Source organism: Podarcis vaucheri, assembly GCF_965113315.1.
Source record: "Podarcis vaucheri genome assembly, chromosome: 15".
NCBI classification, from domain to species: domain Eukaryota; kingdom Metazoa; phylum Chordata; class Lepidosauria; order Squamata; family Lacertidae; genus Podarcis; species Podarcis vaucheri.
In genome coordinates this window covers 15,464,127-15,491,809 of record NC_138753.1, presented here as the reverse complement: position 1 = coordinate 15,491,809, position 27,683 = coordinate 15,464,127, and the positions used below count along the sequence as shown (strand labels likewise).

Sequence of the window (27,683 nt, the reverse complement as noted above, 5' to 3'; positions counted from 1 at the left end):
GATGTTTTTGTAATTCACTACTCAATTTAAAACAAACTACGAAACTGTAGACTTCTTTGGAGTGGGCACTTTATTGTTTATTGACTACATACATTAGGGCTAAAACTGTGGAAACACTGAGAAGACCTATTCTGGAGAGTTAACCCTGTTCTATTAGTTTCAGCGATACTGTGCAGATTTCTGTGCAGATTTCTTTAGACAGTGTGAATGTCCTTTCTCTTTTGCTATCTTACAAATGCTCAAGAGCCAGTAAAATTAAATAATTGTGCCTATAAATATGGCAGGAGATCCAGCTCCTTGGCCTCTTTGTTTCAATTAGCTCATGGACAGGAGAAAGATAATAAATACAATTTCCTAATTCCGCTTTAAAACTACAGACCCATGTGAAAGCTCTTACTTTACTGATTGCTCATAAATGACTACTAGAGAAATTTTGGAATAATCCTATGAAAGAGTGTCAAAAAATCAGTTTTGCCTGCATTAATATGGATCAATACTAGTCTGGTGCCAAACACCCATCGCTAAGCTATTTTGGATTCAAGCAACATGACTACTACAACTCTTACCATTCAGTTTCAGCATCTCAGAGACCCTGCTAGATAGTCCCTGATTACAATAGCATTTCCCAGCTCAATTTGACCTGCTTGTTTTAAAATAATACTGAATTTCAAGATGGAAAAACAAGGTTGCAGAAGACTAATTGAGGGCTATCTCAAAGTATTCAAAATATCTGGTAAGATATGCAATGGCATTTCTGAAGGAAAAGACATAACATTAAGATCTCTGTCTAATATGAGGCTCCAGCCGAGTATGTACATCTGACCTTGGTTCATCCTGCTGTTCACATGGGTACTGGGAGATAACGAATGTAAGAGAGCAATAAGCTGCAGATCTGTTTGTTCTCTCTGCTTTTTTCCAAGTACTTTCTTGTGCATTTTTCACAGTGGCAGAATTTGACACTGAAAATATGAGTGAACTAGCTTAAAGCACATTCTCACCGTGCTACATCATTCACACACAAACACACACACATATTTACCAATATACTTACAACACAAATAAATAGGAGTGCAAAGACATGGCTCTTTAACATATATTATCAATACATATAATTATGTTAAACAAGTTAAAATAGCCTGAGAAGATATATTTAAACTAAGCAATATAGTAAAACAACAATTGCCTTAACTAATTATTATAAAGTGCCTCTAGAATGAGGAAATTATTAAAACCCAAGAATGCTACATTAACATAAAATATGCAGCAGCTATTCTCTTAGACAAGATAATATTTGCTGTTGAAAAGGAACAAATGCAAAAAAGAAGAAAACTTCCTGTGCAATCACCTAGAATATGAGCTCATCATTCTGAGTGCCTTTCTAGAATTAATGACCAATTTGGACCTCAGATTTTGAGACCTCAAGTTCCTTTGAGTTCTGTTTGTTTTGGAAAACCCTCCACCTTTAAATGCTCTCCAAATGAATTTTAAACAGTCCTAAGGGTGGGAGAAGCTGCTGCTGCTGTTTGCTACAACATAGTGTAGACATTCCAGTGCAAAACAAAGAACATTCTGCAACTGGAACAGCTCCCTGAGAATGTTAAGTTTTTCTGTTTATCAAGAGACCATGTTTTCTACTTTTAAAGAGTTTGGGCAAATAAATCAGGAGAAATTGACCAGAAAAAATATTTAAACCTATGAAAGAGGTATAATAAAAACAATGACGGGACTATTTACATGTGAAACAAAAATGACCAGATAAGGAGAGTGTTTTGTTAATAACGAAGGAAAAGTATCCAAAGTCCTTTTGGAGTGAAAGGCACTGCTCTTCCCCAGCTGGCCACTACTCGGCATTTGCACACACTTTCCACCAAGTTCTCACTCCCTTAATTCTTCTTCCTTTGGAAAATGTTCTTGTTTGCAAGCCACATCCACTAGCAGATGTAGATCTAGGAGGAATGGAAAGGGCAATTCAATATCTGCTTTGGAGGGCACTGGAAATGCATGCTACATCTTAAGAGGCAGAAATGCGTGCTCAGGCCTTCCCTTGCCAGTTACTTTCCACATGAAACTCACCCACCAATACCTGCCTTTATCCTTGGGAGGTTCAAGCCCCATGTCAGTAAATTAAAAATGGTTCCAGAGCACTGGCAGCAGTAACAGAAGTCTACACTCTAACCAGCTGAGCTATCCAGCCAGCCCACTGAGTAGTAACTTAGAGCAGGGCTTTCAGGGTGGCTGCCCCTGTTCTGTGGAACAGCACACAAGAGGTACGTGGGGTCTGTACATTCTAGAAGCACTTCAAGATATTTTTGTTTCTGAATCAAAAGGTCTCAGTCTTAGGTGTCCAGTTTGTATTATTTTAAAATCCATATTTCGTTGTTTTGTGTGGTTTAAATTTGTTTAGCAGTATTTATGGCATATTTGTTAACTGCCTTGAAATACTTGAAAAGGTGATTCATAAATTAAACAACAACTTCTGTAGGGGCAGAGTCCCAGAGAATGGAGCTCTTCCTTTTTGCCAAACCCTTGTCTAGTGCAGTGCATGCCTTTCAGGGTTTGCTCTGCAAAGGATCAGGATTTCATGACACAAGAGTGTAATGTAACACATAATTCTCCCCTACTCATCTACAATGTGATTCATGTTAAAAATGTATTACTGACAGGGCAAACAGAGATTTAACTCTGTCCCTTAATCATTGTCCAATGATCAGCAGCAGGTCAGCAGATCCTACACTCCCTCCCCTACCTGCTTGCCTCCCATGTTTAATGTCTTCACATCTTGATTATGAATAAACTCGTTAGCACTAACCATCTTTAACACTGAGCCCTTGCTGGGGTGTGATACATGCCCACCCCATTCCTAGGGATATATGCTCTTTCTTCCACCACCATCCCACTCCATCCCCTATGTACCCGCCCCAAAATGGTAAATTCTGTCCTTGGAGGAGAATCACTACAGCCATCATTGTGAAATTAGACAGGCTCCATTCCCTCAGAAGGGGTGACCATACCTGCAAATTGCATTCAACTATGACAGAAAATGAAAATGTAGACTTTCCCCTTTGTTTCAAAGGTGCTCTGCACAAAACCCCTGGATGATCTGCTATGCCTACAAATTTTATTCAGTTCAATGAAAACGGGGGGAAAGGTATAGCCATTTTTAGAGGTGACATTATAGTGAATGTGGAGAACACAACACCCTCAGTTTTAACAAATCTAATTCAGTCCTGAGAGACACAAAGCAACAGTCAAATCTTATGGCTGGGACACATTCCTAGTATAAAAACTGCTTTGAGTTTATGGGTACCAGATCCCATTAATCCCTATATCCAGCAAATGTTAAAATCTAATCAAGCCAACCTAGCTTCCTGTGAGGTGATGGCCTGGGTGATGAGCTATTAAAGAGGCTTAGGGGCTCCATGGGAGACACAAATGGTTGGGGGGGGGGCTCCCTCAACAGATAAAACCAGAATTTAGAGTTTAGGAGGGGTGTGACCTAGAAGAAAATCAGCAAGCTAGAAAGAGAGCCAAAAGCAATGTTTGGTGTCTGTTTGAATCCAAGCCTGTGGCTATGGGAGAAACAAAAACCTCTTGGGGTGCTAATACTGTTAACCCTTCCATTATAGGCTCTGGTTGTATATATGTGTAAATAAACCATATATCATAAAGACACTTCAGTCTCTGCTGTGCCTCGTTCCCAAAAGAAAGCACAACCCCTGGGTAAGCACCTGGAAGCCCAGGAATTTCACACAGCTCAGAGATTGAGGTGGCGCACAACAATACATTTGTTTCAACAAATCCTTAAAGCCTGCCATTCTTACCAGGGGATTTGCCCTTCTGTGAACTGCTCCTTCTTTCTCTGCATTTGGTTTGGATGGAGGAAACTGAATCTTTGGCACATTTGCTGAGAGGACCCACCTCCGAAAGGAGGAATCCTATCTGCTCTGAAGACACAACTGTCTCTGATGGATTTGTCTGACACTTGATACTGGGATCCTCCTTTAAAAAATGCACAAAAAATCCCCCATGAAGTGTTCACATAAATGTCCTTTTAACAGTCCCTTGAAGATGTTACTTTACACCATATTATTTATTTGAAACATTTATATCCTGCCCTTACTTTAAGGAGACCAAGAGTACATCTTATATGTACTCAGAATTTTGTGAGCGAGATTGGACTTGTCTCAAGGTCAACCAGTGAGAGCTTTCTGGCTGAGTGGGGACTTGAACTTAAGTCTCCCCAGTCTTAGCCCACTAACCACTGTACCACACTAGCTTTCTGCATTACGTCTCTCAGCAAAACTTATACAGTGATCTAAATAGTCTATGTGACATACAATATGGAATATTTATGTTTATAACTTTGGAAAATGAACAATGCTGTAAATAGAAGTTATATTGGTAGTAATATAAATATTGGCTTGTCACATAAAAATATTCAGGCTAGGTTATCACAGCAGAATGTCGTACCCCTTTTCACTGCATTACACCATACCTGTGGCTGACTGAAGGGAAGTTCCTCCTGTGCAAACACCATGGAAGACTGTGTTGAAGATTGGTTCAGCTGTTCTTTCAGCTTTGCTGGTGTAGGCTGCGTGGCTGCAGGCTGCTGCACTATTTGCGCTGTGGTATTCTCCACTGGTTCAGTGGTGTGGATAGTGTAAATAAACTCAGGAGACTGAGGCAAGGAGCATGCTATAGCTTGCTCTGATTCCACCACAAAGGATGTAATATCTGAGCCCACAGGTGTCAGAGGTTCTAGGTGGCTAGCCTGGCCTGAAGAAGGTGCATCATTGTTCCCTGGATTAACTAGTAACTGCTGGCCTCGGTTTGACTGTGAAGTTGGACACTGGCTTTCCACTGGTTCCACCTTCACCATTTCCAACTTGGGGGATGAATGCATCTCATCTACAATCTGGAAGACAGCCTCCAAGTTTACTTCTGTCTTCTTGTTTTCATCAGAGGTGTTGCAGGACCAGTTAGAAGGTAGAAATTCAACAGGGTATGAAGATTGCATTGGTGGGTTCTGGCAAGGTAAAGGCAACAAATATATTTATTCCATTTATCTATTTGTTTTTGGCATATATGTGATGCTCTTTCAACAATGTCAACTGGGCCCTCCACAAACAATGTTAAATGCCACCAAATCATATACAAACATGCATTAAAACCATGTTAACATTATCATTCTGGTTTGGCTTAATAAGTCAAACACTTTCATTTGTCCAACCAAATGAACAATACGCCTTGTCTAATGAGGTGTAATTTATAAGTATGGAGCAGACAAGGGGCATGAAGCATTATTAACGCCTTTTGGGTTAGGAACATATGAACATGGAAAGCTTCTTATACTATGTCAGATACCCTGGTGTATCGAGATGATAATGATGATGATGATGATGATGATGATTTACAAAGATTTAGCTGGAGAAGCTGGGGATTGAACCTGATAACTTTTCAATGAGGTGTTCTACCACTGAGCTGTTGCATTTTTGATGTTCATTAAAAACAAAAATGTTTTATTTCAATACCATGAACACATCAGATGGAAAGGATTGTGGCCTGCACTGTGAGAGAAGAGAGGTAAACAGTCAAGCCAAGCCAAGTCCACCAAGTGTGTGTGTGTGTGTGTGTGTGTGTGTGTGTGTGTGTGTACTGGCTGCCTCCACTAAACAGCCCTTTAGCCTTCTGGAATTTAACTGACCCATCCTACTCCCTATACTGGGTAAAGTGGTATGGCAATGAGACAAGGGTGAATAACAAGTCCTCAGACAAAATGTTTCTAAAACAAAAGACAGTTTTAGTTAAGGTTTTTGTAAGGCAAAATGATTTTAGAAGAAAATGATTTTAAAAGGAAAAGTAATTTTACTTCTCTTTGAAACTTAAATAGTTATTTGTGATTACTTGTTTATATCAGTCATTTGGCTCCAAAACAATGTAAAGAGTTCACACACTATTCTTTCATTTATGAATTATTTAAGCAGAGACTGGATGGACGTCTGACAAGGATGCTGTAGTTGTCTCTTCCATTGCAGATCTTACATTGACTTGATAACCTACAATGTCCCTTCCAGCTCTCTTATTATATGAAGTGTTTTCTTTCCACTTATTTTTCAATTTTGCAAAACAACGTTTCTTATGCATTGATATGTAGCTGAAGTAGCGAACCAGAATGAAACTCTTTTGATACACGGGCTATGATCCAAAGACATGTTCAATTTGTTCTGTGTGAACAAATCTGCAGCTCCTCTCTGGCATATAGCAAGCCACTTTTGAAACAGAGGAGAACTTCAAAAACAGTTTGCGATGCGCACATCAAAAGAGTCTGCTCTTCAAAGTCAAATATTGCATTAGGTATGCCTAAAGTGGCTCATTAGATCATGGCCAATATACTTGCTTATTTGACTCACCTGAAAATAACTGCAGTGTGTATAGGTTGAGGCAGTAGGACTAGCACAGCCACTTAAGGGATCCATGTGGGTAGGTGGAGAGCAACACTGTAATACAGCTGGAAAGGGGAAGAAAAGGTAAAATAATAATAATAAACTTTCCCAACCATTAAGAAACCTCTCTGGATTGTATTTTTAAATACACACTATAGTTCTACTAGCTCCAAACTAGCACAAAAATGCAATATTCTATCTGCACATAATGGAGAAGGAACAGCCTGGTTTCAGAGAGGTATTAAAGAGGAGGAATGCACAGCTTGGCAAAGACGTACATAGAAAGCAAAAACACAGGGTTTCAAAAATAGCAGGGTACTCTTGCCAAAAGAGAGAATAGTTTTGCTGATGTTTGCTACTATTTCTGTTTTTAAAATCCCATGCTCTACTGAAAAGTATATGGTCCTGCTCAACAATGTCTAGATTTTGACGTATGAATAAATGTCTATCTTATTTTGTGTCCAGTTTTCTTTCTTAATTTAGAAGACATTCACACCATACATGAATATAAATGATAAAACTTATTTAGAACATCAGCCAGTGGGATGAGTGAGTATGGATTTGTACTGCTTTTCACAGTGATCTTAAAAAGACACTTTACAAGGTATATAACAATCATGCAACCGTATTCCACTTTTTTTGTAAACCACTTTGATGTTTCTTTGGTTTTACATCAATTTTGTTAAATAAATAAATTCCACACTGTGCTCATGTATTATTTTTTAGTTGCTTTTTCACTACTGTCCTCAAGGTGGCTAACAGCACTTATAAAATACAACAGAGCTCTTCCACATTTGCTTGCACAAAGCTTACATGGAGGCTAGACTCTATCAAGTCTTTATTGGTCATGAGTTCTGATTTTGCAGAGAAGCTATTCAACATTGAAAATTCATTTTGATCTGCTTGTGAGGTGTTGCCTGTTAATCCCGTGTTCATCCCACACATTTCCCCATCACTTTTCCAATTGCAAAAAGTCAGTTTTATCTTTTTTTAAAGTGGATTTCTCTCACTGGGGCAAGAGAGCCCTTTAATCCACTTTACTTGTGCAAACCTAAATTTTCTGGTATGTGCTCGAATCCCTTCAGAAAACTAACAGTTTGGAGGTGACCCCAAGAACCACACCAGCCTCACTGGAGCAGGAGCAGGCATCAGAGGTCCCTTCCCACAGGGCAGTTGCTGTAATTTGGCAACCAGCTTATGTTCACAAGTGTGGTACCAGCTCAAGGGGCAATTACATTTTCCTACTATTGTAACTAGGACCGGGAAAATCCTCAAGATCCTTACTCTCCCAACAAATGAGTGGCAATTGCAAACTTATTGTGTTGTAAACAAAAGCTCTAATATGTAAAGAACTGCTTGTCTCATCCAAACTAAAATGAAATCAGTTCACTGCTGGCATGGCAGGCTGTAATGCATTCTAAATAAGAGGCAAGTAATGAATCTAGGCTAGAGGTGCCTGCTGCAGGTAAAACCTCATGTAGATAGCCCAAGCACCATGCTTTGAATATTGGCAAAAAAGACCCCATGGGGGTTACCTCTCTATATGATCCAGAAAAACACCTTCCAAGCCCAATAATGGTGATTAACCAGACGCAGGGCTGGTTTGCACAACATTTCTACAATAAATTGCGTCCCATAGGTCAGATCTATCTGTCCCAACCTGGCTCCAGTAGTGGTACCTAAAACCCAATCTTAGCAAGGAAGCCACAAGAAGAGACGGCTGCGTACCTGCTGCTCTTCTTGGGACTCCTCCAAACAAGCCTGCTGCAGAGGGATGTGTAAGCCAGATTGTTCTGCATGTATGCTTCCAATTAGCAGATGAATCTCTTCTAAGTGAAGCATCCTTTTTTTGTTCCCACAAGAGCTGATCTGTGCATACAAACTTTCCTCCCATTATTGAATGAATGAATTAAACAATGGGGGACAAAGGTGGGAAGTATTGCAACATAATTTTCAGGTGAACAAAGGAAGAGCCATAAGCCAAGCCTGTTCCTTAGTGGGAATACACTTTGTTTAGAGTATCTAATTTTTTCTGTCCTTCTGTTGTGATGTTTTTGTTAAGTTCATACTTTTGTCTCTCTGCCCATATGTAACATATTATATTGTATATGCACAACATTATTCACATAATGTCCACTGTATTTCAGAGGTCACTTCACTTTATATATTCCTTCTTCTGAATCTGGTTGTGCGCCATTGTGGTAAGATCTGAATACATCCAGGAACACTGATCAGTTGAAGTTTGTCTCCCTGCTGGGAAAGCAGCACCAATACAGCGTTCCCAACCCATACACCAGAAAACAATTGCAGCAGATATGAAAAATGGTGATAGATTCCTCTGCCCACTATAAGCAATTAAACCACAACTTTTGAAAAGATGAAAAAGGAGCACTATGAACCATTTTTCAAATAGCCATAAGAAAAGCCTCCAGGAAAATAAGAAGATTGGTAACGATGTTGTGTGGATGGACTGCAAAAAAATAGAAAATGAGGAATGGTGATTCCACCCTAAATGCCCTACAACAGTGTCACAAGTTTCCTTCCAAAATATATAATGAGGACAGTGGATGGGACTATGAGATGAAAAATAATCCACAATGGCCTGTGCCTTTTAACTAATGCCAGTCCAATACTAAAAAACCGTTCACTACAGAGAAAGCCTACTTAACGCTCCTGTAATCAGTGTTCAATTGCAATGATATAAGTCTTGTATAAAGGGCCAAGCACTGTTCAAACGGGATGTATCTTTTGAAAAAATTTCAAGAAAAGAAATGCCTTCTTTTTGGATTTACTTTATTTGCATTTTCTTCTTCCCACTATATATAATATATATTCATCCTGGACAGACATTAGGCTTGTGGAATTTACTTTGATGAGAAATCCACCAAATCCTGCAACTAGATAAAGGTACAAAATTGTGTCTGTGAAGGAAGCCAGATTCAAAGTAGTGGCCCATGGGGCAGAGTAAATGGTCTACCCTATAATCCATGAGCCCTACACTTGAATACCCTACGTAAGTATCATTCTATATCTGAATTACTACAGATCAGAGCTTCTAACAGGCTTTTTTTTTTTTAGGTGAGGAGGGCGGCAGTCTGCTCTTGCTATTGTTAAACAACTGCGAGTCAGAAACTCTTCCCAATCTAGTCTGAATAATCCCGTTATCTACCATTTGCTTTCTGCCCACCCTGCATTAAAGCACACTTGTATGTTGTTGTTTTCTGAAATACCTAGATCAGGTTACCTGTTGGGTAGTAAGCTTGGGAGTATGGTGCTGAAGCTGCGTAACTGGTATATTTCTGGGGTGATGCAGCAATCGTCTGCGGTCCTTGCTGAATGTGCACTGAGGTAGCGCTGGGCTGCAGAGTGTAAGTTACCTCAGTTGGAAACCTCTGGAGCACAGGAAATGGAACTCCTTTGTCAGAAAAAGTTGATGTCTCCACCTGCCCTGGGAGCATCCCAAGGGAGTTCTGCCATGTTCTTGGAGGAAGAGGAGTCCGTTCTGAACCTTTCAGTGGGAAGGTATTTTGGTTGTGAGATGATGGTGACAGGTATGAGTATGGAGATAAATTATCTCGCCGAAAAGACCGGTGAAACTGTCCTAAAGTCAGTGGTGCTGCATAGGGAGAGGGAAAGAAAGTATTCACTGGATTATTAACAAGCATAAAACAGTAGATACCTCAATATTAGCTATAATTAAAATATTACAGAGAGCAAGCATTTTATTTCAGCAAGCATTTTAAGTTATTTCTGATTTAAAGGTCTTAATGATTTTTATCTCTATTGTATTTGCTGAGTTTGGGGAAAGTGTGCACAAAAATGCATATATTACTGAAAATAACATACAAAAAACATATTCTGCATCTGGGAAACTGCTTGCAAAAAAATAGTCAAAACTGCATGCAGAAATGTGATTATGAGAAATTCACATTAATAGCTGACACAATTTCTTGAGGATTATTTAAAAAAAAATTGCTGCAGAAATGTGAACTGGATTTAAGATTGGAAAAATGAGGAACCGGAGAAACTGAAATTGACATATTTGTCCATCCATCTGTACAGCCCTGATCCAGGATTTAACTGTGATCCCTTCCTGTTTTTCGCATCAAACTATGCCCAGGATCTCACTACAAAGCTTAAATTTTAGAGGGATACACAGCCTGAATTTCCAGCTCAGAATCAGAAGCTGCCATTTAGATAGCAGGCAGGACCATGTTGCCAATAGCCTGACTTTACTGCCACATCAGTGTTGCAAACTCTTTTGAATTATATGTGCAAATTGAAACTGGAGGAGTGCAATGTGATGGAGGCTCCTTGCATAGTTTTCATTTATATATTAAGGTATTTGTGTCCTGCACCCCAAAAAGATCCCAGGGAAGTTTATAACAAATATACACACTATTGTTATCAAATTTTAAAATAAAGAAACGAAAACACAATAAAATCTAAAAGCAACAGAAAAGCAAATAAAAAACTAACCAGAAATTAATATTCACAATTAAAATAACTAAGAAAGAGCTTTAACTAATGCTAAAACAGCATCAGCGTGGAAAGCCAGGAGAGCATCTTTAGTAGGCATACCTTGGAAATGGGACACCATCATCCCTTTCCCTGGTTGCCACTTGCTATATTATTATTATTATTATTATTATTATTATTATTATTATTATTAACAGTCTCAAACCCTGATGGGCTCTAAAGGTAAGCACCAGTATGCAGAGCTGGGTCTAGAAACAGACCAGGCCATTCAGACTACGTATGTCCCTGAATACCAACTGCTGGCTGCCAGGGAATCACAAATCAATAAAGTGCTGTTGCACTCATCTTCTGCTTGTGGGCTTCTTAAAGGCATCAGGTAGGCCACTGTGAGAACAGGATGCTGGACTAGATAGGCCTTCAGTCTCATGAGGCAGAGCTCTTATTATAACTCTCGCCCAGTTAACAGACTGACAGCTGTTTGGTTTTTAAAAACTAACCAGAGTTTTGACCATGAGAAGTTGTCCTTGTATTTTTATTTTTATTTGTATAGGATCTCTAGATAAAATATTTTTAATGGCAATTTGTTGTTTTATATCCTGCTGCTTCAGCATTTCCACTGTTAAAACAGCTAACATTGTTTTAATTCATTGTTATTCACTTCTCTGAACTAAACTGAGGATAAGTGGATGTTTTAAATAAACTTGTTTAAAAAGAAATTAACAAGGGCCATGGCACAGTGTATGCAAAACGTCCCAAGTTCAATACCGAACTTCCAGAACTCCTTAAGGGGCTGGGAGAGACTCCTTGCCTGAACCCCTGGAGAGCCCCTGCCAGTCAGCGCAGACAATATTGAGCTGCATAGACCAGTTTCCTATTTGTCACATTCTATTGTATTTGTGGGCGTTTCTTGTATGGATGTGGTATTTGTGTAGGAATTGTGTGTTGTGTGAAGAGTCCCTGTCTATAAGGTGTATATCTCAGGCAAATGCACTGCTCTTCTAAAGGGTGGGCCTTCTTTATCTCCCTGCAGAGGTTAGCAGTACTTTCACCCATTATTGATGTTTATACATTTCCTCCTCAGGCTGAGCTGGGGGGGAAGATAGATATAAATTAAAAATGTATATTGTGTTAAAAATGGAGGAAGGGCAATCTCCAACCCAATGTTTTGCCTCCTGTTTCCTTTCCTTTTGTATCATTAACCTAGTAGGACCATCAGCTACACAACCTCCTCTTTGGGTTTGAGGCTAGGGCTCGAAATACTGTGCAGTCATTTTTGCACCCTACTGGGTATGCAAAAGAGGAGAAGAGGCTTGTGAACGTTGCTTAATTGTAGCAGCTATAAAAATAAATATCATTATTCCTTGGGCTGAGGAAAGTAGTAAAGGAAGAGTGAGACAATGGCTAGGATAAGAAATGGTCCAATTTGTTTAGCAAGACTAATTCTTCTTAGAGGTGCTCTACTTTTTCTTGGGGGGGGGTGATATAAGATGCAAACTGCACCAGCTAATTGCAGTATACAGCGACAACTAGTGTACAAAATGAGCTGGTGCACACTTGCCCTAAAGGTTGGGAACAGATAAAATGTATTTGTGGGCATATCTACGCAGCAAAATTCAGTCCACTTAACCACCTGTTTCTCCTCAAAAAAAATTAATAAATTGTAGCCCTGACTAGGATCTCAGGTTCTTTATTTTCCATTGTTCTCTGAAGAAAGCAAACTTGAAATTTACAGTATATGCATTATGCAATAGGACAGTATCATGAAGGGGGAGTTATTCTGCACTGATTTGCAATAGAAGAGACTCTTGCCCCACATCTCTATCGCAATGAGTGCAACAGTAATGTAGATGGAGTTTGTGGTGGGAGGAGTCTTCTCAGCTAAGGCATTGCAGAGCTGAAACACATGAAGTAGGAGAGGGAAGGAGATAGAGCACCTGCTACCACCACCAATCTTCTGGAGTATGACTTTGTGAATATCCTGTGATCTTGTTTGCTGAGGTTGCGTGTTTAATTTTAGTTAATATAAATTAGATGCTTGTGGAGGTATCTGAACTTTCCTATGGTACTCAGAAGCTGGATAGCTTAAGATGGTAACAGAATGGATTTTCCTCCTGCCCTTTCAGTCAGTACATATGGACACAGTGGGAGATTCAAACAAGCGTTTTTGTGATTATAGATCCAGAGGATAAGGTTTAATCTGGACCAAAAGGCTGTTTCAGAGAATGTTAGAACTGAAGTGAATGGCATGATTACTTGAAAAGAGGCTAGATGAATTTCAACAGTGTCTATTTTCATACCCTAGGAAATTGGGCAGAGGCATGTGTATGAATGGAACTATGTCCACATGTGGTACCAAGGTGCTTTCAACTTGTGGGAGGTGTTCATAGGGGGCTTAAATCTGAATGCTAGAACTAAACTCTGGTGCGTGCCTGTCATATGCATTCCACATCAGCACTGAGTAACTGCAGCCACATTCACACATCCAACCATTATGTGGGACTAGAAGTTTCCATTTAAAAATGAAAGTGAATTTTGCTGTAAGGGGCAATGAACATACAGTCCAATTCTATGTATTTTGAGTGGCAGCAGCTCTCCATGGGCTGCTAAGAACGGGGTGTGTGTGTGTGTCACTGTGTGTTGTTTCTGCAGCAGACCAAGTTTTGTGGCACCTTAAAGGCTAATATATTTATTATGACATGAACTTCCATCCTGTGTGACCATATACATATGTGTAATCTACACATAGACAGAACTGTCAACTGTGGGCAACACTTGGTGATTCTGTTGAAGCAGAATGTTTATGCCTTTTTTCAGTTTTAAGATTCATCTTTAGCTAGTTCATATTTGGAACTAAGGCACATGCCAACTACATATGCTAAAAATGTCTTAGTTCCATCGAAGCCTTTTCTATTTACCTGGTCTATATATTACCGTGACAGATAAATTTTATTTTACGCTGTTATCTTATATTGGTGGGTTTTAACACATGCATTGAATGTTTTTTATTCTTTTGCACAGTGCACTGGGATTTTGAACTATTGAAGCAGTCTGTGAGCAATTTAAATGTCTACTCAGAAGTAAGCTCTACTGAATCCCACAGAGCTCACTCCTAGGTAAGTAGAGCTAGGACTGCTGCCTAAAGAGATCCATAAAATGGGTGCCACAAAGCTTTTTGCTGCCCTTGTTCAAGAAACTAAATGCTTTTTTTGTGGGTGGGTGGGGGTGTGAGGTTGAACCCTGGAGGCTCTTTCGACGGCCCTTGGCAGGCTGTGGTTACTCTGCACGTGCTCAAGAGCCTTCTGGTCTTGCAGGAGCTGTTGCTGCGTCGCGCCGTCTCTCTCACCGGGCTTGTTGTCGCTGCTCTTGGCGGCCGCCCCGGCGGCGGAGGCGGCTGCTGCTGCTGCCACGGCGGCGGCGGCCTGCCCCGCGGGGCTGTTGTGCTGCTGGTGCTGCTGCGCCAGGAGGGCCTCCCCGCCGTGCAGGGAAGTGCTGAGGAGGCGCTGGAAGCGGTTGGGCGGGCGGCTGGTGACTTCCAGCCCGGCGGCCAGCTTGGCTTTGTTGGCGCTGGTCAGGCGCTTGAGGTGCACCAAGAGGTCGGGCCGGTCGCGGCGGAAGTGCGGGCTGTGGAAATGGTGCAAAGGGCCGCCGGGGGCCGAGGACGACGACGAAGCCGGGGAAGAGGAGGAAGCCGAGGAGGCCGAAGGAGACGAGGCCGACCCTCCTCCGCCTCCCCCTCCGGGCGGGCCCAGCACCACTTTTCGGAAGCCGTACAGGTTGAGCTGGCGGATGAAGCTGGTGAAGTTGGTGGTCTTGAATAGCTCCGGGGAGGCGGGCGGCCCTGAGGGGACGCCCGACGACGAGGCCGAGGCGCCGCCTCCATCGCCGCCTGGGCCGCCTCCCCCAACGGCCGCCACCGCCGCGCCTCCCCCGGCTCCTCCTCCTCCTGCTCCTCCTCCCCCGGCGCCCAGGAGCTCCGCCTCGAACAAGGGCTGGTCAATGAGGAGCCCTTCGCCGCGGGCGTCCCAGCGGATGGAGCGGAAGCGCGGGCTGTTCACCAGCCGCCACAGCTTGGCCGGGAAGTTGTTGGGGTTGATGGGCGCCGCCGACAGCAGCGAGTCCTCCATGGCGCTTCTGAGGAGGAAGAAACGGGCGGCGAGGCCTCGCGCGCACCTCAGAGCGAGACACCCCTCCTTCTTCCCCCTTTCCTTTCACTCGTTTCCTGCCCCCATGGCCCCCGCCTCAGGACGGCCCAACGGACGGACGGACGGACGGCGCGAGGGACCGGCGGCTTTTTTTTCCTCCCCCAACGGCCGCCGCCGTCAATCACCCGCGGGGCCGCCGCCGACGAGGCAGAGGCGGGCGGGAAAGGCACGCGCCGAGGCCGCTTTCGTTGTCTCCCGCCAAAACCGCACAACTGACCCCCCACAACAACGGCGATTGGGCAAACACATAAAAATATAAACACAACAACAACGACAACAATAATCATTTGACAAAACAGTAAATAGTAACGATAACGTATTGCACACGCGGCGGCACGTGCCTCGAGTCGTGTGTTGCCAGGCTATCTTTGGGATAGGCGACTTGATACCTGCGAAAATCTTATGGATTTTCTCATCCATTTCCTCCCCTCGCCCCCAAATCCGCATCTCGCAGTTCTTTGCTTCGTTTGCGTGCTATTTCTGCAAACTGAACAAGTGCATCTTTTAAAATAATAATCACCTCAGTTTTCAGAGTTCCCTTTTACTCCCTCCCTGAGATGATGTGCAAATGTCATTAAAAAACAAAAACAATATACACCTTGGCTACGTAAACACAAATGCACATCATGGAAATAGTTAACATATAGCAAATTGGTATAGGTTGTAACAAATCTGTACAAAGGATGCTTTGCCCTCACCTCAAGAGCACAAGATTCTGCACTCTTGGAATCACCTTCATAAACAGGCTAAAAATACATTACACACAGCACATGAATAAAATTCCTGTTGGCTCACAACTTGACATGGATACTACAATTTTTATTACCTTTATATCCCCTTTCCTCCAAGGAACTCAATGTGGTGTACGTAGCCTGAGCCCCATAACTTTTACAAATTAAAAAGGGTGCTCTGAGCCAGTGAATGGCTGGCTGGCTGGCTGGCTGGCTTTTCCTAGAGGATGTTACCATCAATGGTGAGAACAGGATGCTGGACTTGATGGGTCCCCTTTGGCCAAACACAGCAGCTGGGTTCCTATGTTCCTCATTCTCAAATTTGGTGATTGAGGGAGAACTGCATGTGTTCAGGACACTTTCCCAACTTATGCAAAAAATGCATATACATAAACCATAGTGTTTGAACATTACCCACCCTTAACTGTAATTGCCACCTAAATCTGAAAATAATTAAATGTAATAAATGTAGCTCTGTGCATATACAGAGCTTTTCCCCTTGCCACTAATAAACTAACAAACCTCGCCCCATGCTCTTAGAATTGTCACCCCAATTTATGTAAGTGCCAAAAATATACTAGGTGCTTTATATGAATGAAATGCACAGGGCCCCACAGGTGGCCTTACAATCAGCAGGGTTGCCAAGTAGGTCTGAGCCCCCACCCCCACACTTTAAAAAAGGGGGGATATTTTAAGATGGCTTTTCCAAAATATGCTTTAGTCGTTTGTCAACTCAGGCTTGGTAGCATGGGTTAGGAAACCTCTCCTGTAAAAATGCTGCTGCAGCAATGGCCTTCAAGTGCTTTTGCATGTCTGGAATACACCCTTGAGCTGTGACTGCTTCTTTGCTTGCTGGGGTGGAAGCGTGTGTCTGTGTGGAAATTCTGACTTTTACATGGCTTCCCTTCTGTCCAAAGGGAAGGGTCATATCTGTTCCTCCAGCCACTTTTGCCTGTGGCCCTGCCCAACACTGGCATACATGCAGGCCCTGGAAAGTTGCCCTTGGACCAGCTGGCTGGGGCTGCATGCAGACCTTGGACCAGCTGGCTGGGGCTGATGGGAACAATTATCCAAAACATCTGAAGGGCACCAGGTTGCCAAAGGCCGTTTGAATGATTTTATCTAAATGGCTTTGTTTTGCCTGAAAAGCCATATAAAAACATTGCCTGCCATGTGTTGAATATTCAGCTTGAAATTTCTCAAGCCAGGGACCTGTGATTTATTATTTTTCTGCAAAGTGCTGTGGAGTCCATAATGGCACTGATCCCAGCCTGCTCTTGACACAGTTAAATTAAGGGCCCTCTCCAAGTTGTTAACCACCAACCTTTTCTTTTGAAAAGTCATTTTTTCACCTAGGAGAAACAGAGCAGCCCCGGGTTATATCCTCCTCTAGGAAAGGCTCCAGGAAGATCATTCATTCACTCATGATTAAATAAAACGGTCCAACAAAGCAGCACTAATATAGAGATTTTATTCAACTGTATTGAATTTCTTACAGCACATTGCCTGTCACAAAGCTATTGATCTGATTTTGGAGTTGTTTTTTGCCTGAAGACAGTGACACAAATTCATGAGAGCTGAAAGCAGTTTTGATTAACCATGACTTGGGAGGGTTTTATTCTACTTTTGTTTTCGGATTTTTGTTCAACATCTGTGCAAATGAGTTGGAACCAAACCTGAACTCTTCCTCCTATTTCCATCACTTCACATGGACAAAGCTCAGAATATGGCAAAATCGGAGATCCCAGCTTTTAGCAATATGAGGTGTGTGGTGTGTTGTTTTTTTTTTGCTCCTTGAAAGAGGCCACAGGGCAACTCAAGGAGATCCAGTGTCAGAGGATGATGCTGACTTTTAGGCTTATGACCAAAAGCAAGCTGAAATGTGGAAGAAAGAATAAGGTAGACAGAACCACTAACTTCACTGAAAGTTTTTTTTTATAAAAAAAAATCAGCCAGGAATAGACTACTGGCAAGAATGCAATCTGAGTGTGGAGAGGGCAGTATTTTCGCATTCTTGAGACAAGATGTCTTGGCCCAGCCTATTGGTGGAGCATCTGAGAGCTCTTAGACCAGCTGGAAGAAACCCTCACAATCCTGTTCACTCTACAAACCCCCCTGCAGATGTACTACACTTCAGGAAAAAGTGATCATGAACATTGCGCTCATGAAAAGCTGTGGAAATGTTGGCCGCATCTCACTCCCCTTTTGTAAAGCATGTAAGTGCTCGTTTGGATGGAAGAGAAAGTATTAGGGAAAAGTAATTGATACAGTCACTGAAGTGAAGCATCTATAAATCAAGAGAGACATTTCCAACAAGGGGGTTTATTGATGTCAGAATGAGCTGGAGAGCAGTTTTGTGAAGGTGGTGATGATGATGATGATGATGGCCTTTTATATTACCCCTTGCAGCTTCTTGAGTGACAGGAACAGGAAGTCCCTGTCTGCAAGTGTTCGCCACCTCCCATTTGTGAAATTGGCATTCTTCCCTCCCTCCCTCCCACCCCCACCCCCCACTTTTGTTCTCCAGACTACAGTTTTTAAGTGCAGAGAGAAATAACATTAGCAGCATTTTGGACTGAAACCCTCAAGCACACTATAAACAGCACATTCCAGGAGGTAAAGAAAACCTACACAGACTGCCCCCTCCAGGCACCAGGTTTTCAGGATAAAAGAGCAACCAGAAATAGACACAAGTGCAGCAATAAGGAGTGGAGGAGAATGACACACTGTGGTGTAGATCGAGGGAGGCTTGAGGTGTCTCCTGCGAAGACGCCAGGCGGGAACTGGCTGCCCAAAACCCACAGAGGGCAGGAAGTGTATAGCAAGCCAAACTTAACTGCTTTCCACAAGCAACAGCCCAGCTGCCGGGGCAAAGAGTCTTACTCCCTGAAGAGACACAGGGAAGGGACAGAGAGAGAGAGATGCTCTGCTTAGTATGGAAGTCCCCGCCCCAGCTCCTGCTTTTTGTACTAGTGCTGGCCTTGAGCCACTCAGGGAAGTGGTTGGCAAGCCGAACACAACTGAGACGTGACAGACACAGCCAGAGTGAACTCCTGCAGATGTACAACTCTGAGGCTGCAGTCTTCTTCTTCCTTGCACAAGTCAACCTGCCTGCCTTTGTGAGGTGGGGGAGAAGAGGGTCTGGTTCTGATCATACCTTCCTATTGCTTTTGGGAACAAGGCAGTTGTAATCTGCACCACATCCCTCGCCAGCCCTCTGAAGTAAAGACACCGCGGTCTCCGATTTAGCCTCAGGTCTTCAGACCACAAACAGTACCATGAGGTGGGCCATATCACACTCTTTAATCCAATTTCCTCATCTCCAATACACGGGGCACCAAGTGGGGAAAATCGCCAACAGTGCATACAAGGCTTGGTGATCAAGTGCTGCGCTACCGACCTCCGCAGCTGCAGCAGAGGCAGCCCCTCCCCTTTCCTTCCAGTCTGCAAGTTGAAAAGGCCAGGCCTTGACAAGTTTTCCTCTGCTGGCGTTCAGCTAGAAGCGGTGGCAATGGGCTTCTTCAGATGCTGGCTCATAAGTTCCCTGGCACGGGATACCTGGATGTGATCGTAACAGGTGTTGCAGACGAGGACCGGGTCATAGAGCTGCTGATCAGGAATGGGCAGCTTCAGGTGGCAGCAGCTGGCACAGAACACATTCCCACAATTCCTGGGCAAGGAGTAAAAGAACACAAGGACAGCTGTCACCCTGGAGCCTAAGTGGTCTGGTATGGGGAGGATCTTGTCTAAAGAGAAGGGGCTTCTGTTATCTTGTTTGGCACAGTAATGGATCAGACAATGTCATCCAAGCAACCCCAGGTATTCTGCTGCACTGTGGTTCTTAGTAGCCCCTGTGGCTTAAGGAACAGATTCTCCTGTGGGGGCACTGGGAATATAGCATGAATTAACCAGAGCTTCTTACATCTGCTATGCACTACTTTTTGGCTTATAAGTGGGAATGGAAGAGCAGTTGCTTGCAGGGAGTGCCCATAGCTCAGCAGCAGAGGACATATTTGAATGCAGGAAGTGCCAGGTTCAGTCCTTGGCATCTCAGTGGGGCTGGGAAAGACCTTCAGCTTTATATGTTCACATAAAGCTGGGCTAAAGCACTGACAGCTGATTTAGCCCACAACTCCTGCTCAGAAACCTTTCATCCCCACTCCCATTTTGTCCTCCAAGCTTTCCATTTCAGCTCTGCTCACAGTACTCAACTATCTCCTCACAGAATTCCATCTTTGCCCTTTCCAACTTTTTCCCCTTTCTGTAAGGCCTCTCACTTCCTCATGTATGCCGACATACCTGTACTTTCTATACATTGGGCCAAAAAAATTCCTAACTACACATGGCAAGGGGTTGCACCAGATGATCCTTTGGTCCCTTCCAACCCTACAATACTATGATTCTATATACACTGATGGGGTCTGAGCAAGTGGTGACTGACCAGGAAAAGGATCTGGCGTTGTAGTAGATAGCTCAATGAAAACGTCGACCTAGTGTGTGGCAGCTGTGAAAAAGGTGAACGCCATGTTAGGGGTCATTAGGAAAGGGGCTGAAAATAAAACTGCCAATACTGTAATGTTTTATGGAATTCTACAGTGCAGCCACACTTGGAACACTTGTGTACAATTCTGTTCGCCATGCCTAGAAAGGATATTTAAGGGCTGGAAAAGGTTCAGAAAAGGGAAACCAAATTGATCAAGCAGATGGAGCAACTCCACTTTGAGAAGAGGCTGCAACATTTGGTGCTAGGGGCTCAGCCACACAGCCGTGTGCCCCACCACTTTCCCCCAGAGAAACTTGTGGTTTATTGCTGAATCGGAACAAACATTTGTTCTGACTTAAAACTAAAGGAGTGGGTTTTCCAGGGGGAAGCCATGAGGCAAAGGCAAAACCACTTGGACCCATGTCTAGAAAGCAGCAGACAAAACTGCTTGGAAAGAAGGACAAAATGGTCTTATGAATGAACACATGCAAAACAGACACAGACATCCCTCCACCCCTAGGTCTGAACAAGCAGGGCTCTCTTCTTATATACCTATTATTTTATCTTGGTTATTAATACTACAGTCTTGTTAAGGCACTGATTTAGTACTTTCAGGAAAATGCTGTCATCAGCAAAAAACAAAAAAACAGGACTTAGTGGATTTTAATCCCACAGAGTTTTAAGAATGGCTTTTCTAGGAATATTCATTATCCAATTTTTCATCCGCAGAATCCTAAATTTTCCTTGTAAAAGCATAACATCAGGCAAACTGTTTATACAATTTTTAAGTATAAAGGATGTAATCTAAAAATACTGATGTAGTGAACATCTTTGTTAATTTCCTGAGAGCAAAACACCCTACACTCTTCCAAGCATTTAAGCAAATGGTTGGCAATTACACTGGCCAACCGTCCCATACTTGCCAGGAAAGAAACCATTCCTCCTGCTCTCCAGTGGGGAATCTGCTGCCCAATCCTTCTCAAAATTCTATTCACCATGAACATTTGAGATGTAGTTACTGAACTTAGGGGAAGAAAAATAAAACAGACAACTGACAAGGAAAAGTCATAGCAGTTGCTAAGCGTTACCTGCAGTGGTGCCTGCGTTTGGCTAACCAGAACTCACAGTCACAGTTAAAGCAGTGTGAGGCCATGTGGTCTGGAACCCAGCGAGTGACCTGCAGAGAAATCACAGTGTGTATCTGTTGGTTAGAAGGATATTCGTATACAGAGTCAGGGAGCAGCATTTACTTGGCACATTTGAAAGCTTTGCTTGGAGTTCTGTGTTTCCAGCACTTCCAGTTTCAGAAAAGTGATTGACACACAGGAAACAATTCAGAAAGGGGCCACACTGACAGTTTAAGATGGGAAAAAGCAAACAATAAAATGAATGTTTTCTCTAGAAATAGGAAGAATGCTGAGTTTTCAAGCATCAGAAAGGATGTCAGAGAATAATTGCTCCTTGGAGTAGACTGGCATTCCCCATCCTGGTGCCTCCACAAGTTTTGAACTAGCACTCCCAACAGCCCCAGTAAACACAGCCATTGGTCAAAGATAATAGGAGTTGCAGTCCAAAACATATGAAGGACATCCAGGTAGGAAGTCCAGAGTAGACAAATAAGGGGTACTTCTAGACATACAGTTCATTAAACCCTTAATACATCCAGATATAGTGAAATGCAAGAGAGTTTGTAACACCAGATCTAGAATGGGGCAATAGCAGACACACACAAAATAATGGAAATACTGAGCTTCCCATGTCATGCTACCCATGTCAGCCATGCAGCTGCTTCTCATGTCATGCTAGCCAACTAAGGAGATGCAACAAACCTCAGTTTCCCTTTTATCAACAGGCTCCCAGCTTGCTTCAGATAGACAGTCTTCACTGTGGTCAGAGTAGAAGTCCTCATTTTCACTGCCATCTGATTCCTTGAGGCAGGTCTGCAAGGAAGGCCACGACAGCCATTAGCTAATCTGTTACATACCACACACATTTCCACCTCCCCCTGAAACCTCAGTATCCTCTAATAGTGAGTTGGGAATAATTACGCTCACAGGGGCATCGGAAGCTGCCTTGTATCAGGTCAAGCCAACTGTCCCATCTACCCCAGTATCTACTGTAACCAGTAGCACTTCTCCAGAGTCTTAGGCAGAGGGTCCTTCCCATAACAGCTGCCTGATCTTTTTATAACTGGAGTTTCCAGAAATGGAACCTAGGATGGGACTTCCACACGCAAATCATGAACTCCCCCACTGAACTACAGACCCTCTTCAACCAACGGAACAGTGGAGTGGGAGACTGGGGAATTCTGGAATGCCTCTGTTGGAAAACGGGAAGAGAGGGGGAGACAAGAGGAGACGCAAGCAAGGAACAAATGATTCTCAGAACTATGTGAATGGAATCTGGCAGTGTGTACGCCTTATCTGCTCCACCAGAACCTCACAGCTTTGTAGCTATGTTCTGCTTGGAACCCACTAGGAGACAGAGATGCCTCTGAGGCAGGTGTGTTGTTGATGACCTTTCAACTCCTCCCATCTACAATTAAATGATTGCATGCCTTCCCCAGGGGCTGCTGAAGAAACCACACCCGCGAGCCGTCACTTACGAAGTCGTCTTCGTAGTCCATTTGCAGTTCAGCTGGAGGCGGGTAGCAATGGCGAATGTCCAGCCTGAGCTGCAGCTCCCGCACCTGCCTGCGTAGTTGCTCAACCTCCTGCTTGTAGGTGGCCTCGATCTGCCGCAGCCTGTGCTGGATCACATCTGTTGGGAAGGGGAGCCCGTCGTCATCTAGGTAGAGTGGAGGCACTGGGGAGGGGCTGCTCGGTGGTGCGTGCTTGGAGCCGAGGGCCTGCTTCAGATGGCAAGGGAGCCACACCTTGCTGGACTTCCCAGCATAGCCTGCGCAGTGGGTGCCGGAGTGGCTGGAGCAGCCAGGGGGCTTTGCACTCTCTTTCAAAGGCCACTGACCACTGAGGCACAGTCCAGAGGCCCAGAAGTGCCTGCTGCTCAGCCTCTTGTTGCAGCAGCCATAAGAGAGGAGCCGCCGGGGACCCACGTCACCTCCGGGAAGCGACGTCCCCATTCCCTGAAAGCTGTCCCAGCTGGCTCCCAGGAAAGAAAATTCGCTCGTCTGGCTCTGAGAGATCCCTTTCCGCCACAACTCCGGCTGAGCCTTCCCTGTCTGGCTGCCCTCTTCCCCATGCCTGACGCGGCCACTCTTGCCGTCCTCCTCCTCGTTCCGGCATCCAGGAGCATCCTGCCTTGGAACACTCGGAGCTGGTGGAATCCAACGGGGGCCACCCACTGAAGGCTGGAGGGAGGTGTCAGGGCAGCAGGGCTCTGCAAGGTCCAAGGGGCCGTTAGATTCCAGGCCAACATCTTTTACATGGTTGCAGAGGGACTTTCCAAGCTGCTCATCCGTTCCAGTCACTTCCCCCAAAGGCTTTGTCAACTGAGAAGCGTTTTGAGTGGGGCAGGGACCTTCCACTGCTTCTGGACTTGCTCTGCTTACAGTTTCTACCTTGGGAGATACACCATTTAATTGCTGAGACCCTCTATGGTCTTGTGATGTCTGTGGCTGTTCAGTTCTGTTGTTTTCAGAGTTCCCGTCGCTGGCAACAGGCAAGGGGTGCACTTCTTTTTCTTCCTGCTGCTGTGGAGGCACCTGGGGAGATTCCTCTCCCACACTCTCTTTGCCAGCTGCCGTCTCCTCAGCACCAGGATGCCTGGGCTCCAGGCTGACCCTGACATCCTGACAGTGGTTGTTCAGGTTCGGATCACTTGATGTGCGGGTCAGCAAGCTGCTGGGATCGCAGGCAGAAAGAAGATCGTCCATAGATCTGGTCTTTGGTAATCTGGAACCACAAAAGGAAACCTTAGGCACCGGAGAGAATGATCTCTCTCTGCCCGTGGAGGCCCTTGCAGGGCCTGAAACAGGATATGGGTTCACCATGGACGCAGGCAGCCAAGTGGCCAGAGCCTGTCCTCACTACCTGAAAGTCTGCCAACTAGTCTCTGGCCCCACGTCAAGTGTTTATGGCCAATGGATAAAAACCTAGATATTTTCCGAAGGGCTTCAGAAGCCTCACTGTTTCTAATGGTCTCTTTCTTTTATGTTAATGCTCAGTACACAGCAATTACGACTGTGTATCTCAGGATGAACAGGTTGAGGGGACCCTCAGCAACCATTTGGATAAGAGGCATTCAATCCTTACAATGCACCTTGGCATTTCAAAATGTATCTTATATGGTCCTTTCTCCAAAGCTTTGAAAAAAACAGTAAAGAAATCACCACATACGTAGAAGCATCCTTTCTTGGTGTGTTAGATTTAAATGTCAGGTTCTTGATAAGCACTGACATTAACAACTCTTCCAAGATTTTTTAGGGCAGTGGGGAAGGTCAGAATATACAAGTGGATAATGTGATGGAATACAAAGTAGGTTGAAAGCACCAGAACCTTCCCTTGGACAAGACCCACTGTATATAGTGGAAATGGAAAATATATGGCAAAATTTGAGCTATGCTCTAGACCTAGAATCATAGAATTGTAGTGTTTGAAGGGACCCAAAGGATCATCTGGTCCCACCCTTTACAATGCAGAAACCACAGCTAATGCAAGCAGGCATCCTTAGAAACCCTGGTGCAACTCACAAGACAAGGATCACTTTATCCTACCTGTCAAGAGACCTGCTGCTAAACTCCTGGCTTTGGGATCCAGAAGGCAGGTAGAGGTCCATGCCCTCTTCTCCAAGGGGGCATGGGGAGGATGCCGGGAGATACACAGCCGTCCAGAGGTGCAGTGCTCGCACATGGCATACGGGGTGCAGCACCTGCCATGGAAGGTGGAGAAAAGCAAGCTCAGTCAGGGCAGGACACCTCCCCCTCCTCCAGCACCAGGGGTGGGAATCCCACTCACCTGTTCGCTACCAGGCATGTAGAGCAGGTTGTGGAAGTTCTTGTTGCCGGCTCTCAAGAGGGACCAGACCGAGCAGGTGCGCTTGGCGATGTTGTGGATCTCGCGCTCACAGGGACTGTTCCCCAGGAAGGTCCCATAAAGGCAGGAGTAGGTGTGCTGCACCAATTTCACCTGGAGGAGATGACAGGAAGGGCTTTGGGTTAAAGCTTGCATGAGCCCATCTCCGGAAGAACGCTTTTCATGTTTCTGTGTTATTTTTAAAAAAATTATACACTGCAAGGTGTCTCAGGACACGGTCGGTAGAAATAAATATATGAGAAATAAATGTTTATAGACTTATATTTGGAAACTACCTGGGGTATTCTTGGCCCTGTGCGCTCACACTTCAGATGCTCATGATTAAAGTATAACTGAAACTAATGACTGGACCAGCCTACCTGCTGTCAAGGGCAGGAGAAAGTGTGTTGCATGAAGAAAGGGAAAACTGTGATGTACTATTTTATGCAATTTGAACTCTTCATTCTCAAATTATTTCTTATTATTAATATCCGATATTCTCTGATTATTATTATTTATCCTGTCTTTTCCCCGGATAGGGTTTCAAGGCAGCTTACACAAATGAAAAGAACACAGATAAAATACAAGCAACTACAAGCATATAAAAATTATGGTTAAAAGGTAATTAAACTCTAATAGAATTAAAATAATATAAACATTTAATCTCTTAAAATACAGGTAGTCAAAGAGCACAGGCCCTTTCCTGAAAGGACTGTTGGAATGGAACAGTCTTCAGCTGCTGGTGGAAGGACAATGACAGAGTCATTCTGGCTTCTCTAGGAAGGGAGTTCCAAAGCCTGGGAATTGCCACTGAGAAAGTTCCCTCCCACCAAGCATGCCTGCGAGAGTGGTGGGACTTAGAGAAGGGCCTTCTGGAAACTCTGTAAGCTAAGTGTCTGATTTATTCTAGCCTAAGTATTCTCATGGGGATTGTTTATTTAAAGGTGGATAAGGGCACCAAGTTTCAACGTCCTTGGAGCAATCACCATTGTGCTAACTCTGCTATGAAAGAGTAAGAATCTCTCTTCCAAACTTCTCTCTCCAACAAAAGCAGGATGCTGTACAAATAAAATGATGAATGAATGCATGGTTTATTCTTCAAACTAAGCTCTTGTGAGCCATCTTGACTCTCCCATTTGAAAGATCAGCCTGTGATAAAATGATGGGTCTCCTGTGATTTGTCCCTCCCTAGGCTGTTGCAGGCTCTCTCTTACCAAGAAAGCTTCATTGAACTCAAAAAGGCAGGGGAACTGCTTGAGCAACTGGTGGACAGAATCCAGCCACTGCAGGAAAACGGGGCACTGCTCGTTCTGATCCTCCGCCTTCTCCTGGTGTCCACAGCGATCCCCAAACTTGTGGCCATAATCCAGCCAGTCTGATTCAACCAGCACCTGGAAACCCTGCCAAGAGGAAGGAGAGAAATGTCACCGCCGTAGACCCACTGGGCAGCCCACAATGAAGGGGCAGGAAGCTTCTAGGGCTGCCAAAGTCATTCCTCAGATTGTAACATTCCTCCTCATATCCCCTCACTGGTGTTTCCAGCACAACCCCTTGCCTTAGCTCAGTGGCTATAGTTCAGCAGTAGAGCACTCACAGTAAGCCCCAGGTTCAATCCCCAGGTAGGGCTGGATGAGACTCCCTGTTTGAAACTCTGGAGAGCCACCACTGCCAATAGACAATACTGAGGAAGACAGACTAGTGCCTTGACTTAGTATAAGGCAGCTTCCGACCTTGAAAGTTCTCCACAGCCTTGCCCTACCCCATTCTTCTGCTCTCCTTTCCATTAGATCGCTTCCTGTGATCTTTAGTCCCAGCTTGGCCACCAGAAAAATCCCTTGATTCCAAATACAACAATGTCCATTCTTCCTTGCTGCTTTGTATGCTTGGAACACTTTTCCTAGGCAAATTGTGCAGTGCCTTCTCTCACTCGACAGATCCCAACTCAAAACTCACCTATTCCTTGAACTGTAGAGTTGGGAGCGACACCAAGGGCCATCTGGTCCAACCCCCTGAAATGTAGGAAGTCTAACTCCATGTTACTGTATTTGCCCACTTTCTTCCCTTGCTGTCCCCATCTACCCTTCCCCCCACCAGCTTCCTTTTATCTTCCACGTTGTTTGTTTTAGATTGTAAGCTCCTTGAGGGCAGGGTCCTGACTATTCTCATTCTGTAAGGTGCTGTGTGCCTATCTAAAAATAATATGAAGAACCATTTATCCGACCAACTTTATATGGCCGATGATGTCCTAATTTCTTGATTGGGTAACACTCCAAAATAAAAAAGTAAACTCTTTTTAATTTCACAGAAAGGCACAAGCTTGTTCCAGAAGAGATAACAAGGTGAAAGCTCATTGCCTCCTGTGAGAGATTGCC

At 44.0% G+C, this 27,683-nt stretch overlaps 2 protein-coding genes across 5 annotated transcripts in view; both read right to left on the bottom strand.

Annotated features, from left to right (window-relative positions):
* Positions 1 to 52: 52 nt before the first annotated feature.
* Positions 53 to 15,281, bottom strand: HSF5 (heat shock transcription factor 5). Of its 2 annotated transcripts, none has more exons than XM_082201425.1 (6): positions 14,200 to 15,281; positions 9,688 to 10,059; positions 6,411 to 6,508; positions 4,496 to 5,026; positions 3,822 to 3,999; positions 53 to 1,946 (listed from the first exon to the last, which is right to left on the bottom strand). In XM_082201425.1, exons 1-6 carry the CDS (start codon positions 15,044 to 15,046, stop codon positions 1,876 to 1,878), a joined length of 2,097 nt encoding a protein of 698 aa, XP_082057551.1. In that variant the 5' UTR covers positions 15,047 to 15,281; the 3' UTR covers positions 53 to 1,875. The 2 variants fall into 2 exon arrangements, with proteins under 2 accessions (XP_082057551.1, XP_082057552.1); XM_082201426.1 differs by having other exon boundaries at positions 14,266 to 15,279.
* A 2,029-nt stretch (positions 15,282 to 17,310) lies between these two features.
* MTMR4 (myotubularin related protein 4) overlaps positions 17,311 to 27,683 on the bottom strand; it is a 46,996-nt gene continuing 36,623 nt past the window's right edge. For 2 of the 3 annotated variants that reach the window (XR_014214129.1, XR_014214130.1), the window contains 8 exons: positions 26,526 to 26,711; positions 25,255 to 25,425; positions 25,014 to 25,168; positions 22,944 to 24,192; positions 22,168 to 22,278; positions 21,427 to 21,515; positions 17,926 to 19,525; positions 17,311 to 17,648 (listed from right to left, as the gene is read on the bottom strand). Coding sequence is in view for 1 of the 3 variants with exons in the window: in XM_082201361.1 (XP_082057487.1) it covers positions 19,348 to 19,525; positions 21,427 to 21,515; positions 22,168 to 22,278; positions 22,944 to 24,192; positions 25,014 to 25,168; positions 25,255 to 25,425; positions 26,526 to 26,711 (2,139 nt within the window). In the remaining 2 variants the exon portion in view is untranslated. Of the gene's footprint in view, positions 19,526 to 21,426; positions 21,516 to 22,167; positions 22,279 to 22,943; positions 24,193 to 25,013; positions 25,169 to 25,254; positions 25,426 to 26,525; positions 26,712 to 27,683 lie in introns of all 3 variants that reach the window. The other variant, XM_082201361.1, reaches the window with a different exon arrangement.